The sequence below is a fragment of the Antedon bifida genome, chromosome 4, assembly GCF_963402885.1.
Source record: "Antedon bifida chromosome 4, ecAntBifi1.1, whole genome shotgun sequence".
NCBI classification, from domain to species: Eukaryota; Metazoa; Echinodermata; class Crinoidea; order Comatulida; family Antedonidae; genus Antedon; species Antedon bifida.
In genome coordinates, this window is record NC_136229.1 from 31,691,535 (window position 1) to 31,707,897 (window position 16,363).

The 16,363-nt window shown below is 34.1% G+C and overlaps 1 protein-coding gene across 7 annotated transcripts in view; it reads left to right on the forward strand.

Moving 5' to 3' along the window:
• LOC144839794 (uncharacterized) overlaps positions 1 to 16,363 on the forward strand; it is a 32,282-nt gene that overhangs the window by 11,234 nt on the left and 4,685 nt on the right. For 3 of the 7 annotated variants that reach the window (XM_078695289.1, XM_078695285.1, XM_078695292.1), the window contains exons 2-16: positions 602 to 670; positions 1,059 to 1,461; positions 1,732 to 2,298; positions 5,995 to 6,311; positions 6,925 to 7,104; positions 7,380 to 7,484; positions 8,586 to 8,801; positions 9,336 to 9,473; positions 10,043 to 11,014; positions 11,452 to 11,823; positions 12,148 to 12,315; positions 12,535 to 12,789; positions 12,978 to 13,157; positions 13,851 to 13,928; positions 14,586 to 14,783. In XM_078695289.1, coding sequence (XP_078551415.1) covers positions 602 to 670; positions 1,059 to 1,461; positions 1,732 to 2,298; positions 5,995 to 6,311; positions 6,925 to 7,104; positions 7,380 to 7,484; positions 8,586 to 8,801; positions 9,336 to 9,473; positions 10,043 to 11,014; positions 11,452 to 11,823; positions 12,148 to 12,315; positions 12,535 to 12,789; positions 12,978 to 13,157; positions 13,851 to 13,928; positions 14,586 to 14,783 — 4,218 coding nt within the window. The remainder of the gene's footprint in view (positions 1 to 601; positions 671 to 1,058; positions 1,462 to 1,731; positions 2,299 to 5,994; positions 6,312 to 6,924; positions 7,105 to 7,379; positions 7,485 to 8,585; positions 8,802 to 9,335; positions 9,474 to 10,042; positions 11,015 to 11,451; positions 11,824 to 12,147; positions 12,316 to 12,534; positions 12,790 to 12,977; positions 13,158 to 13,850; positions 13,929 to 14,585; positions 14,784 to 16,363) is intronic. The other 4 variants (XM_078695290.1, XM_078695287.1, XM_078695291.1 and 1 more) reach the window with 3 other exon arrangements.

Below are 16,363 nucleotides of genomic sequence, written 5' to 3' on the forward strand. Positions count from 1 at the left end.
GTCCTTTTATTATTGGTTAGTTAAATTGTATTACCTTGCATTTTTTTCTACTAGTATACTACCTTCAATGTCATTTATTCAATTAAAAGACATATTTTGTGTCATGTTTGCTTAATTCTATCAAGCTGATTCTCCAAAATTATTTTCAATTAATTTAATTTAATTTTAATTAAACGATGTTACATTTATATTTATTTTGTTCACATAATTTGGCATGTTATTTGGCATGCTCGTGATGATTCTACAGTTTGTAAAAGTGAAATAAAAATCATTGTTTAAGTTTATCTTTCTATTTACTACTGTGTCACTCTTTATAGACCTTACAGTTATATGTACATTTCTATCTATCATCCTACTATTGTAACTGTTAATTGTGTAATATATTGTAAGGAAACAATTCGTACAATCTGTTAAGTTCATATTAAACATTTATGATAATAATGTCGTGTTATTATTGTGCAAATAAAACATGAGGGAACTGCTTGCATTCAATTTCATTATGTTGCACAACACAAACGTTTTTCTTGAAACTCACAATCTTGTTGTCTTTCTTCATTTCTTTTTCTTTCTTCTTATTAAATAACATTCTCATAATTTACAGGTTGAAATTTTGCGACGGAAACTAAAAAAAGAAGTTGGCGAAGAAACATCCGATGATATTAAAAAAAAGGTCAGAGTTTATTCATTTTTATCTGTATATTCTAGGGCTGGCCCAATTTAATTCCGATGTTAATGGTGTAATAAAACAGAATTTAGGACATTTTCGACCTCAAGAAAAGTCTAGTTTTTGGTTAAGTTCCCGCTTTTCAGAGAGTCAAAATGTATTCACCAGCCGGGTAGGTGCATGACAATGACACTTGGTATGAAACGACTATTATTAATCCGACTAGCCACTCAATCAACATCGTTCAAGTATATAAAATATATGGATCATGGTGTAAAAACATTGTCTGCCAATTTAATTAATGTAATAATTCATTACAATCAATTATGGAAAGTGGTAGGGAAATTTATCATCATATATGTAGGCCTACATTAATATATTTATTTGCATATAGATTCGACGATTAACGACATCAACAACATCTGACGATGACGAAGCAGAATATGACATGTCTCGCTTGATAAACGACCTTCAAAATGCATCTGAACGAGAAAAAGATCTCCAGAACCAACTTCAACTTGCTGAAGAAGAAGCAGATTCTGTCCGTAAGAGCATTTCGGCGTTGGAGTTGGACAAGGAGGCAATAGAATTCGAGCTTGAACGCTTTAAAATGCGTTTTGGAACTCTAGAAGAACCGAAGCGTTTGGACAATGACAGAGGTGTGAGTACTGAACGAGAGGCTGAGATGCGTTTGCAGTTAATGGTAGCAGAACAAGAAGCTACAGTCATGAGGAAAAAGATACTAGAACTAGAAACTAAAAATGAAGAACTCGGAAATGGCCGTGAACAAAATAGAGGTAATCCTTGGCTTTATATCATTCAATTCATCTTGTGAAAGGTAGATTTTATGGCTAGTGGTTAGCTAGCCCAAGTAAGCAGCGGGTACTGCACCAACAGGATGATGATTGTATTTAACACCAGGATAATGATCTGGAGGTCGTGGGTTCGAGTCACACCCGATAATTACTTAGTGTGTAATAATGAATCAAGTCTTCTCAATGTAGTTATTTTGGTTTTTCAAATGTATACATGAATATAGAAGCATATTTTATTGTTGTTCTTTTCAGGACGCAGCGAAGAGACTATAATGGATACATCGACATCGAACGATTCTTTAAAACAAGAGTTTGAACAATTGCAGAAAGAAAACTCAGAATTACAGTTAAAACTTACAAAATGGCGGGAATTTGATAAGGTATTTTCACCAGATAAAGATTGCAATGTAAATGAAAGTGAGGACGCGATTATGGCTGCTCTCAGGAAAGAATTACTGTTTCAGAAGAACCATTCAATAGAGATTGAAGTAAAAAATCACGTCTTACAAGCTGAAGTGCAAACCCTTAAGAAACTAAGTGAAATTGTAAGTGGTGGCGGTGGGTCAAAGAGCAAAGGAAAGGCAACGGAGAATAAACTACGAGCTCAGATCGCTGTGTTACGAACTGAGGCGGACAACATGCGCCTACAGCTGGGTCAACTGCGTGTTGAAAATGAGCGTTTGACTGAGACTGAGTTTGATAAATCTCCAATAACACCAGATGAGGATTCTGATATGAAGGACGCACAGACATACCCACCAGAAGCTGGTGAATTACTTAAACTGCAAGAAAACGTCTCTGAACTCGAAGAGCAATTAGGTTAGTAGTGACTTTGGTTCAGCACGTACACGCACATTTTGATGTATACCTCTCTTTGTATCGTTTATCACGCTGTTCAACTTCTGAACACTGTCTACTACTACTGACAGAACCTATGTAGCTGATACTCATTACTCTACTTCTTTCTACTACCTTCTACCACGAAGAATTACCTCTATCTTCCTAACTTCTACTTTATTGTAACCTTGCATGCGCTTAAAAGTAACTCCGTTTGCAAGTAATGTTGTATGGTGCATTATAGTCAGTATGTACTTTTCTGTAACTTCTATTTGATCTAGTTATCGCTGACAACTTACAGTAAACAATAATATAGCTAACAATACGAAGGTTTAATTATTGCATTATAAGTGCTTTAAGAATAGATCTATCTAATTTGTAATCTTATCTTAATCAATGTCTGTTGAACGTTAAAACGAATGGTTTTTAGTGTGTTAGATTTCAAACTTCAAATTTCGAAACACTCAAATGAATCGATTGAAAAGATTTAAACTTGTAAAAGTATGAAAGTGGAAAGGGGAAAATACTAATGCCCACAATACCTGCAGTAGTATTAATGTATGACTTACTAATCACGAAGATATATGGAAGGCTAAATATAAGAATAGAACATCTATTAATAACTATAGGACTAATAATAATTCCTATTCTGAAAGTTTTGATTAATCTTATGTTCCAAAGTGTAACCTGCGTGTACATAACATTAAAGAAAATAAGTCACGTTCAATTGAAAACTGACCCAGATTTATTGATACCGATGACCTAATTAATCTAAGGACGCCATGCTTTACCAAAGATTACTACGACTTCCTTCTTAATGAAATCGATTAATATCTTAGTTACATAATCAGAATTTTAAGGTTTACTAATTATAATAGGTCTACAACAGGTCTCAATTTTATTCCTCATCGCTGACCCCTATCGACACTAGTATCATGACAATTTGTACACCGCATGCCATACAAAATTGACTTCTTCAAAAAGTCAATGGGATAGTTTAGTGTAGGTTGGTGTGCTATGTTTCAATAGAACTTAAACTCGATTGTACCCATGGGACTGTACATTTAATTAATTAACTGATTAAGTATTGATTTCCATAAAACCACAGGACAAATCCGTGTTACTTTTAAAACGATTGTTGTTTCAGTAAGCACTATTTTCTAATTTGTGTTTTAGTTAATTTTGTTAAGTTTTATGTATATGTTATATTTATTATTATTACTGCTCATTACGGTCCCACCATTGAATTCTAAGCATGGAGCGCGTGCAGCGTTGATTGGCTATTAAGCATAGACGTCAAACTGTTTTGGAAGTACTGCTAGATAAACTATGTTTTTACTTTATGATTGGCTCCACTAGGACACAACGCAAGGACGTAGACGCAACGCAAGCGAGTTGACCAATGACAAGCGACAGTTCGAATTATCCATCGCTTGTGATTGGTCAAATCCCTTACGTTGCGTTACGTCGTTGTGTTGCGTTTCTAGTGGGAACCAAGCAATAATAACTGATACTTGGTTAACGTTTACGTAATAAATAGATGTTCTGCATGGTATTATTGTTGTATATCGGTGTTTTTTTTTTAATTCATACACTTTCCTGTCCTTCTTTCTTCTATGTATTTTATTGCTGATTCTATTATGTTTCCGTTTTTTAGCTTATTTCTTATAACATCTTTCTATTTATGTCAGTGATCGAAGAAGAACAAAGTTTGACTCTTGCGTTTAAATGGTCATAATAATACGGCTTATGTATGACACGCAAGTAAACTTTGTCTCTTCACGCTGTTTTGCACTATTATTATTATGCATGCACCTCATATGAATATTTAAGATATAGTATTTTTATTTGTTTACTAATATTGAAGAATATACCTAACCTAATTAATTACTAACCAATCCAATTTATGATAATCATATGGAATATTTACATATTATGCAATGATCACTCTTCCCGTGGAAGAAATTATAATACTTACTCATTTCAAAATGATTTTAAAAAATAAAATATATATTTTTTTAGTTGTTCGGTCTATTTTAAGGTCACAAACAACATTTTAATCCTATTATGGTGTATGATATTTTCTAAATGGTTAAAAATAACAATTCCAGCAACATGCATTTCATACCACAAACGTAATAATAATATTCTCAATTATTAGTATAACCTTTATGTGACCGGTGACTATGTAGTAAGTAATTGTATGCAGCATTCTTCAAGGCGTTCGTGTACGCACAGGTCGCATCTCAACGGATCGTGCCGCACGACCTGTCGTTCGTTGTTCTTTTCGTTGTGCGAAAATGAGTTTGCTTGAGCATCATCGTATTTCCATCATCATCATCATCGTATTTAGTCCTTTTGAGTTTGATTTTGTGTGCAGAAAAAACAAAAACAATAGGCCTATATCTTTAAACAAATTTGACTAATATTTAGACCGGGTCTTTTTTCATGAAATTATCTCATTTGTTACAAGAAAATTGGAAATGGCCCATTTTTTACAGCACAATTTACAGTGGCTAGGGAGTTCCTTTTCTAATTGATTTTCTGATTGATTAATTTTCAAATTGAGTCAATTGTGTCCAGCTCAATTAAATTGAATTGAATTGAAACATTTTACAACCAGACAAGTACAAAAGCATATTGATATTAAAGTTAGTAATATTGTCCAGTATAAAATAATTGACAAACTACAGAGAAGAAATGAATACATTCTAGCAAAGGTAGGATTTTAGCTAGACTTAGTCCTAGCCATAGCCTAGACTTAGTCCTAGTTACAGCCTAAATTTAGTCAATGCCAGTGTTTATCGTCAACAGCCTACAGTGTACTAGTAGAAAGTGTCATACAGTACTTGAAGCCCATGCGTAGGCTACTAATGACCTTTATAACGCAGCTGATTATACTCTTGCAATTTTATTGGTTAATTACGGATCACGTGTCATTCGGCATTAGCCCCATCTAAAAAAGTGATATATTATATGGTTATAATTAACGCGCTCTAAAGCAGGTTCATCCTTTTGTAAATATTTTGAGAAGTTTTGCCACGCGACGTTGTTGACTGATTCGCGTCTAAAGTTTAATAGCTTCCAGGCCTAGCATTCATCAGTGATTTACGATGGTTGAATTGAATAAAACTATAGGTGTGTATAAATAATTAATGTTTTGTAATGGAGAGAATATTTCATTCAGTGAAAAATTGACTGCTCTATTTTCAACTCGGCTCCGCCTCGTTAAAAATAGAGCAATCAATTGTTCAATATTCTCCCCATACAACTCATAAACTTTAATTTATATACTATTAGCCTATACATTCCCCAAACCCACTGGAAAGGGTAGTATTTCAACTCACTAAAACACTACCGTATTTTGTTCAAAACAGTTCCCAGTACATTTTCTTATACGATTATCATTTTGTGTTTGAATGTGACTCATCTTCAGCACATAATGCAATCATACGACACAGTCAGTCATTCGCCTGCTGAGTTCCATTAATGGTCCCGCCAAAACAAACTAGTTTCACCACAAGTGGTCCAACTATTTGATATCATATTCACATTGATAGCAACGACGACACTGTATCGGTCAGTCAATATTCAGTTTTTAAGAAAGGTGTAGATACATTCTATATAGACACATACTTATTAATTGCATGGTTAAAATATCAACATTTTACTAAACAGACGAACTTCAACGTATTGTAAGAAGCAAGGAGATGAACGAGGAGAAATATGAGATTGAGGTGCAAAAGGTAAAAGAGGATATGACTAAATCTAAAATGGTGACGTCTAAAGAAGTTGATTTGCAGGAGAAAATGCGACAACTAGCATTGGAAAATGAGGATCTGAAACAGGTTGTTGACTTGCAAAAGTCTCAGATCGCAGTCAACAACGCCCAGATTGAACAACTGAACCATCCAACATCTAGCCGCTCAGATTCAACGGGAGATGATGTTTTCACCGACAAGACACACTCTTTAGAAGTGAAGCTAAACTTTGAGGTGAAATACAATAATTTTATTTTATCAAATTCTTTAAATTAAAATTAACTATATTATGTATTCGTTCGCAACTAAACCACCTCTGCCCGGTCCGGCGGCCAAAAACCAAACGCTTGCTTTTCCTATTTTCTTAACGACCAATGCACCTAGTATTTATTCGTCACTGACTAACCATGGAAGCAACAAATTAATTGAATACAAATGTAGGCTTACTTTCTTTAGAACAGTAGTTGTGTTATAAAACATAACACACCTGCTTGTATTATTGCTATTTGGTTGGTTAATTACGTGTGCTATTAATTATTTTTCACTAATGAACGATGAACAGCACTGTTGAACGTTCAGCTTTTTCTAAAAAATAATTCGCAACGCGCCAGGCTGTTGAAACAATGTGATGCTTCACGTGGATAACTGTTCTATTCCGCGTCCAAATCGGGAGAGCCGCCTTTGATGATTACCAGATCCCGAGCTAGACTTGGATGGATTAATTGAATAACAGTTTAATTTAGAAACAGTAGGTGTGTTAAAACAATTAGTAAATGTTCTGTATTCGTTGAATGGTAAGGATATTTCATGAGTTGAAAGATTGACTGCTTTATTTAATGATTTTTAGAGATGTTTAAAAGAGAGAATATCACACCTCGAGAAACAATTACAAGAGGAGAGAAAACGAACACGCTCGGGTCTCGATAGTAAACCCGATGTTGTAGGTGAGACAAACGATGCAGTTGACCATGACGAAGATAGGAGCCCAGGGGGTCGAGATCGTGAAAGAGAGTTACTGAAATTCGAGGTATGAAACGCCAGTTATGATCTTTAAAACTAGTTGTTCTGCTAAACATTTGTAAATATGTTTGTATATTCGAATAGAACAGTTCAATGTGTTTAAGCCTATTGCATCAATTGCAGGGGCGTCACATCTTTTTTGTCGGGGTTGACTTCCATTATCTTCCCTTATTTATGCACTTAATTAGTGAGGCATATTAGCACTAAACATTATGTTATTCATTAAATTTATTATCCATTTTTTTCGATGGAATAATCATACAAATGTTTGTTTTATCAAAGCTGAACGAGAGCAGTATGTTGTTGGAGGACATGCGCAAAGAACTGGATGACGAGCGAGAACGTCGCAAACTAGAGAGAGCTGAATTTGAAAAGAGGCTAGCTGAGGTTTGAACAATTATACCAGAGAATAGTGAAATTATGTAATTTCTTTATTCTCTGGAAAAACACATTGCCCTAATGATACACCAATAACCAATCTTAAACATCTCTCTCAATCCTACAACTCCTTTAAGCATGCACATTTCTCAATCATAGGCTTACACATCTCTCTCAATCCTACGTCTCCTTTAAGCATGCACATTCCTCCATCATAGGTCCACACATCTCTCTCAATCCTACATCTCCTTTAAGCATGCACCTTTCTCAATTATACACTTCTCTACCAATCGTACACAGTCTCTCAATCCTACATCTGATTCTTTAAGAATATTTTTCTCAATCGTACACATCTCTCTCAATCGTACACATCTCTCCCAATCGTACACATCTCTCCCAATCGTACACATCTCTCTCAATCGTAGTACACCTCTCTCAATCGTAGTACACATCTCTCTCAATCGTAGTACACATCTCTCTCAATCGTACACATTTCTCAATCGTACACATCTCTCTCAATGTACACATCTCTCTCAATCGTACACATCTCTCTCAATCGTACACTATATACCAGGGAACCATGACAATGATATCCTATTACTAATTTTCAACTTTCAAACTATTGTGCACGTTGCTATGCACATTCTTTGGCGCATGTGTAGTAAAGTAGATGCCAGCATGTATACCTCTAATGCATTTAGTGCCATGCTTACCATTATTTGAATACTAATGCAAGAATGCCATAGCATAGCATGGTATTGTGTAGCACACGTCAATAAACAAACCAATATCTCCACCGTTAATGAGCCTACAATTGCAGGCGTTTCATATATCAATATTCAGTTGTGACTGGCAGTAGTGTTAGATAACATTAAACTGTGTTAAACCGTTAGGCATACGTTTTGTTTAACTTAGTTTAGTACGAACGTGTTTAGGAACTAACATTGTACATTATAATATGTAGTAATAACATACTAACGATTTTCTTATAACCTCTTCTTTCTCACTACGCATTCATTCTAACGTCATCGCGTGTACTGGTTGCTATAACAACTACTCGCCATCACCAACTTGCTAATTCACACTAACTCCAATAATGCCTACGAACAGTATTATAAGCCGAGTTTTGTGTCACAGGCGGCGGAAGATAAGAAACGAATTGAAAGAAAATACATTTTTGAGAAAGAAAGTGTGGAATTACAACGAAAAATGGAGGGATTCAATTGGAAGAAAGAAAAGGCAGACTTGCTGAAGAGAATTGAGGCCTTCAAAAAGAAAGCAATGGAATTAGAAGAAAAATTAAACAAGCATTCCGATCCAAAACAGGTACTTATACATTTTATTTAGGATAAATTCCAAACCGAGAGATATACTGCAAATAATCAATTAATAGACGTTGATGATCATGATATCTATGAAAATAAGAAATATATATATAAGAAATACTTTGTGTAGATATATAATTTAGCCAACATGAACATAAATCAAAAAGCATCCACTGGGAATTATTCATTTTGAATCGGTGAAGTTGTATAAAATCTGTTAAAATTAGAAAAATCCTTGTATGCTATTCTGGAAAATCTTATATAAATGTATTTATCTGTAATTGCACTAGTTAAACGTTTTCACTTTGTAGGCCTATGTAATTTTAATAATGCTTTTCCAAATACATTCAAATCAAACATATTTGATGTGCAAATAGGTCTATCATACAATAGCTTAATGATGAAATCCGATGGGATGGCGGCTTGACCTCAGTATGATACGATGGAACAATCAAAGTTCTCGATTGTACGCACGATTAAATGTATGTATGTTATTATACGGTACTGAACTAACCATGTTTATTTGTTTGTAAAGTCTTCAGATGACCTATGTAAGCAGATGCAAGATTTACAGCACGTTCGTAGACGGCTTGAAAATCAACTCGCTACGATTGACACAGAATGTTGGAAGTACAAGGACCAAGCAGCTTCAGCCGCAACTACAATACAAAAGGTAATGTAAAAATTATTGTAAAGCTCTGTCTACACTATCAAACTAGTTTGACAAAACAAGTGTGATGTGCCCAAATATGGTAGTGATATGACTTCATCATTTCCATATAATGGGCACATCATATTTGTTGTCACATAAGTCATTGTCATATCATCTTTAGAGGAAGGTATCTGAACTATTAAACTTATTAAAACCGTTTATAATTTAAATGTGTGTACATTGTTGTTTGATTTTGATTAACTGTATTTCCCACACCCAAATTTCTGCAATATAACATTTTGTATTATTGGTTTTTACAAAAATTAATCAAGAAATAACAGGTAATAATATAGAATCGAACCTCAAAACTTAACGCGAGCAACTTAGAAGTTGACAAATTACACATGTCTCACTATCTATAATAAAACGTCAGCAAGCAATATCTCATTCACTGTACATTACCATGTAAAGCAATGCTATCGTATTATCACCGTTTCAATAGCTTGTTTGTAAAACCTTATGGGAGGTATGTCTAATCAAATTGCATGTAAGTACTCTTTAAAACAACAGACTTGTATTATCACCCACAGCTGACAGTAGAAAATGAAGAGTTGAAGGCAGCAAGAGATATTTTGAAGCAAGAGAGAACTGTACTACATAATAAGTTATCAACGCTGCAGGTTGAACACCGAGAAACAGATATAAAAATTAGGAAAGAACGTGAAGAATGGGATATTGAGAAATTACAATATTTGAAGCACTGTAATGAAAACAATAACGCTAAACAATTTAAATATAATCAGGAACTTGAACGTTTGAAGAAAGAAAAAAACAACCTTGAATTCCAGATCAATGAGATGGAAATCAAAATTGAAGAGCTTGAGAAGAAAGTGTTGGAACGAGAACAAAGAATTGCGTCAGTTCAACAGACGCTGAAACAAATGGAAGACGACTGGGGAGCAGAAAGAAGGAGAATAAACGACAATTTTGAAAAAGAATTAAAACTTCGTGCACATGAAACTAAAATTGATTTGGAAGAAAAAGAGCTTGAAATTCGATGCAAGGTTCGTGAAATTGGTGAACTTAAAGAAAAGATTAAAGATTTTGACAAAGACAATGCAATTCAATTGAATCTAATTCATGATCTAGAAAGAATGCAAAATGAAAAAGAGGCAAAATGGGCTGGAGAACGAAAAGAACTGATCAATCAAACCCACAAAACGGACGCAGAGAAACAAAATATTCAGCAGGCAGCAGTATGTGATAATTCGCAAGTGGCGTCTGAAGGAAAAACATGGGAGAGCGAACGATCTAAATTAATAGCTGATATCAAATCTTTAACATCTACGTTATCTAATAAAGAAGAATCTTGGAAAGCCGAACGAGTTAAATACTTAAGTGATATAAAAGACTTACGACTTAAACTTCGTACTATTGATGATATAACAGAAAAACGAAATACAGAACTTTGTACAAAACTTGAAGCCGCCAACGAAATGTCCGAATCATTGAAAGCCAGTGAGAGTTCGTTTAAAGATGAGCGTCAACGTCTAATGAAAGAGGTATATTTCAATAAATATATATGCATGTTATCTTAAAACTTATTTAGGATTAGCCCAGTCGATCTAACCGAGTTGGTTAAACCAATTATGTACAAAGCTAAATAATGCTTTGCTGACTGATCTCAATAAATTAGAAAAATTAATTCTTCTTCTTGGAATGTGAATAGGAACTTAACTATAGCGTAAATGGTGGTTTGCATGTTTACCTTCCAATCCTAAGATCCTGGGTTCAATTCTGACATATTACCAGCTAGGATGTACCTCGAATTAAACTTTATAAGCATGGTAAAGTTTATCTATCTGAGTTGGATGTGTTAGAAAAACATACAAATACATACTGTAGGCCTAGAATTTTATCTTCAACCGGAACCGAATGTTCCACATAATCGTTGAATATAGGATATACTTGCTTTCTAATGGAGAATTTCTTTTTACAGATTGAACAAAGAGATAATTTAATCGAAGAAGCGAATAAGAAAATAGAGACTTTACGAGTAAACTTAGAATCCCAACGTGAGGAACTAAACAATACTAAGATCGAGATATTGGATAGGCATCAGAGAGAGGAGAAGTTACTTCGAACCGAAGCTGCAGCCCATAAGTTTAGACTTGAAAGTGAAACAAAACTGTTCAGAGAAGAAAGCAAATATTTAGAAGATCAGATGCAATACGAAATAAGGCAGCGGTGTTTTTACGAAACCACTTCATTGGAAGCAAAGAGAGAAGTTGGATCTATCAAAAGTCAACTAGAAGTTTTGAAAGTAGACCTAGCAGCAGCAAAGGCTGATCATGAAAGAGAAGCATTAATAGTAAATATATTTTAAGTTTAATATCTAACATAATCTAACAGGCTTAACGTGTGAATTAAATAATTTTTATAATATTTAATTTAAACACTTTAGATAATCATTCTAAAAGATGCAGACATGATGAAATCCATGGTCATCATTACTCTAAAAAGATCTAGGCCTAATCATGACGTATTAAGTATCTCGATTATTTTAAGTTTATGTAGTTTATAACCAAAACGGTCATGATTGAGAATCAATTACAACTAAATGAATGCCACTCTAACTAAGAGAGGTGACTTAATGCATTTAAGTTTATACTAACAAGTTAAATTCTGTACTTAGGCCAAACGAAGTAAACAGCTATTGGAAGAAATACAACGAGAAAAACGAGAGGTACACGCTCAACTTACATCTGAAACTCAACGAGCAGAGGTCATTCAAAAGAATTATGTTGACGAAAAATCAGGATGGGACATTATGCGCAATGAACTTCAAGCAAAGATTCAGAGAGTAAGCTATTTATTAATGATATTCTGGTTCACTTCGGTCTAATCTAGAGCATAATAGATACATTAAAACAATAACTTATATCATAATCCAGTATTTCTTATTCAATGCAATAGTGCTAGGATATGTACCACACATGAATAAACACTCTAGTAACATAACATCTAACAATCAGACACTAATGTATAAACAAGTAAATTCAATTAACTTTATTGGTTTTAGTTGGAACTACAAGGAAAGAAAAAGTTAAAACACGAAGAACTTGAAGCAAGGTTGAAGATGGCATGGGATAAAGAGCGTACCGAGCACCGCCGTGTCATCTCGGACCTTCATAATAAAACCATTGAGCTTCGTCGTCAGGTAGAGAATAGCGCAGTAAAGTGGCATCGAGAGAGGGCTGCTCTTCAAGAAAACTTCGGAAGAGAAAGAAAACTTCTTGAAGATGATCGGCAAAGGGCTGAAAGTCGAATAAGTGAGGTATGCAAAGAGTAAAATTAAGGCTTGTAGACTAATCTTGGTCATTTAGGTTATGACAAACTTGCTATTCCTTCCTAAAACGCCTAAAAAGTACGTTCATAACATAATATGAATGCTAATCATGATCGTGAATGACAAATGAATGTCCATGCTATCATTAAAACTAATTCAAAATAATGTTTATATAGCTTCTTCGAAAGCATACAGTTGTTGAAGAGTCTTACCAGAGAACGTCTGAAATGGAGGCCAGGTTACTTCAGGAACGTGATTTATGGACAGTTGAAAGATACGATCTACAAAAACGATTACAAGAAAACATGACGTCACGAAGACTCGAGTTGAGTAGAATTGAGGCCCTTTTTTCTGAGGTAAAATCATGTACATACTGTATCATATGTAGAAATGAATTACAAACATTACCATTCGTTGTTTATTAAATAACATTTATGATGTGACCTGACAATGGCAATGTGTTAGTCTTAACTATTGGATGTGTAATTAACTTCGATGATATAATAACAAACGTGTGTAAAACATGTAGCTGGTAGCAATATATAATGATGTACATATATTTATTGCAAGAAGAGACAATAAACAGACTATAATTTTTAAAATTTAATTTTACCGCCATTTCTATATGGAAAACATATACACTAACATAGTTATATTCTCGGCACGATAGTCCTATGTAGATGCACAAGGTTCAATATTGCAACAAAGCTGGTCTAAATCAAATTAAATGAAATGTCTACAAAGCATCCTCTGTGATGCCGGTAACAATGCAGGCATCTATACAGGATTTGCCGGCATGCCCGTGAGAAAAAGGCTCCTGTGGTCCGCCCTTTGCCCGCACGACTGGTTAAAAGTATATTTTACCGGAACTGTGTTCTGTCAAGAAGGAGCTTAATTGGATGAGAGCGTTAAGACCTAAAAAGATCGTCTCTCAAGTCAGGGTAGTGTACTGTACGCACAGTTTCCTCAGTTCCAAGATATTAAGTTCAGGGAATTTAATACATGTTTGATTTTGTTTGTTTTAAATCTCCAACCGTAATTTGTTTTAGATGAGAAGAATACGATCAGGAACTGGACTCGAGTCGCCAACGTCAAACACAGATTTTAGTGGAACTAGTCCAATGTCGGTAGGTTTTAATCTGCTTCGGAATGCACTGAAATTCCACATGTTTGCACTAGCTTCATACAAATAAATGGTTGCATCCAAACATACTTGGTTCTAATTGTGCTGTTTTGTTTCACATTTTGGTTTGGTTAATAGTCATTGAAATTATGTTATATTTTATTTTAAATTGTAATTGCTTCTAAAGCGATGATCAGATAATGGAATATTTTATAAAGAATGCTACTGTATCATCCTTTTTTTAAAATAGCCAATGCTGACCTTGTTTGAATTACATTTAAATTTTTGAAATGAATTGATTAATTGGAAATTACTTTAACGTTTTACACGTTGTAACTCACTCTTTCCCACTGAAACTTTCCACTTCCTTGCGAACATACTACTACTAATATCAATCATTTTCTTCCTTCACAATGTTGCCTTAAAAACCAAATGTGTAATTAACAAGCGCAATATTTATTGTTGTCATTAAAAAAAAAATTCAAAATTATGGATGTACTACACACATTACTTTCAATACTGATCGAACTTTAGTTTAGTTTAAATCTACCCGCATCTATCTAATCATAATTCATTCCTATTTCTCCTTTTATTTCCGTTATAGTTTTGTTTATCTTAATTTGTTTGCGTTTGAATTTAATCCGTTTGTATTTTATGACAGGTTCATCAAGATTTGATAACAAACGGAAAGATTGTTTCAACCAACGTCAGTGAAAGCAAAGTGAGAAACTCCACCTCTCATGCACGTAGCAAAAGTGTTGATCGAGCCTGTTCGATAGGGGGCGCTAACAGAAAATACAATATGGAACGATCTTATGATAAGGTTTCTCCTTCTAACTATTGTATAGAGATATCCCTTGTAAGTCCAATTAAGACTAGTGATTCGTTTTGGCGTCTGTTTGTAATTGATTGCTATTACCACCACCACATTCTCGGAAATAGACAAGCTTTTGTAATCTTAAATTATACAGTTGCAATTACAGTCAATTACGATTAAACTTGTTAGGCCTAAGTAGATACTCTTTGGTCTGGAAAAGTGTACGGGAGGTTCTATAAATAGAGGGGAAAATAGTAGCGCGCCCATGCTATTTTCTATGTGTTATTTTCTGAATTATTTAACATTTTGGACATTATTAAACAAGTAGTACAGGCAATCCAAATTGTACAATCAAAAAAGGCCCGCATCAGCTTACATGGGTTGCAACAATGTACAGGAAGGTTTTAACTAAATAATTATTAATACTGTAGGTTATTTTAAACATTCTGCATATTTTACGAAACATCTTTATTTAATTTGGATTGAATCCCGTATACTACCATAATCACCACCTGTCGTTGTTTCGTCGTTCAGTAAATGTGATACTCAATTTTGCATGTTTACACCGTTTTCTATAGAAACAAGAAGCGTTGCTTGTACTTTTATTTTGCATGTTATACATTCTTTGCTGTTATAATACGTTTTTGTAGCTTTGTGAACTAATATTATATATTCCACCTTATTATAGATGAATGGAACTAGATAACTGATGCGGTGCGATAGTCTGCAGTATAATTATACCGCTATAGGCTCACGCGGTCGGTTTGTCAATCAATCAGTCGGTTTTCCGCTCAACCGACTGTTCGCTCCGCGACGATTTGTGTAAATGGTCGTAGGAAATAATAGCTGTTTTCGTGGTACCGTATTTTAAATTAATAAAGGCCTGCTGTATTTGAAATTATGATAGCTGGGCTACCGTGAGAAACTGTATCGTGTCGTAAAAAAATGATAATTTAGACACACACATTGACTCGATTTTTTATCAATTATTTGCACTATCGCACTCATAAACATTCATCAGAATACTATACTAAATACTAATAATAATATATACTATAACACCTAAATAAATTCCTGTCATTTGATTGGACGATTGTGGGTCAATAGATGTTTCTATTAAACGATCTGTGTGATTTTTGTACGAAAACAAAATCCCCGATAAAATTCAATAGCGCCGCCTAACGCGCCTGACGTTTTGCGACCTTTTCGGTATAATAAACAATAACAACATTTAATTGAAAATCGCACTCGATTTAGACCAAAAAGCACTTTTAGCTTTAGATAATTTGTAGTATGATTTTGATTGTTTATCTTTTATTCAATCTAGTTCACATGACAGGAATCTATTTAAATCGTTTAATCTTTTTAATCTATGTACAAAACTAATGAAGGTTTTTTATTTTCCTGTTATGGCCTACAAATCATTTTCATTTGGTGAAAGCTGAAAGGCGATCATTTCACCTCATGACATTATTTGTACTATTACACTCATAAACATTCATTATTTGTATACTATTCAACCTGCTTTACTATAGCCTACCATAGTTTATTCTATAATAGTTGTGGTTTTTTTCATTGCTTCATTTCTTTGATATTAATCAAACTAACAACATTTCCTCTTT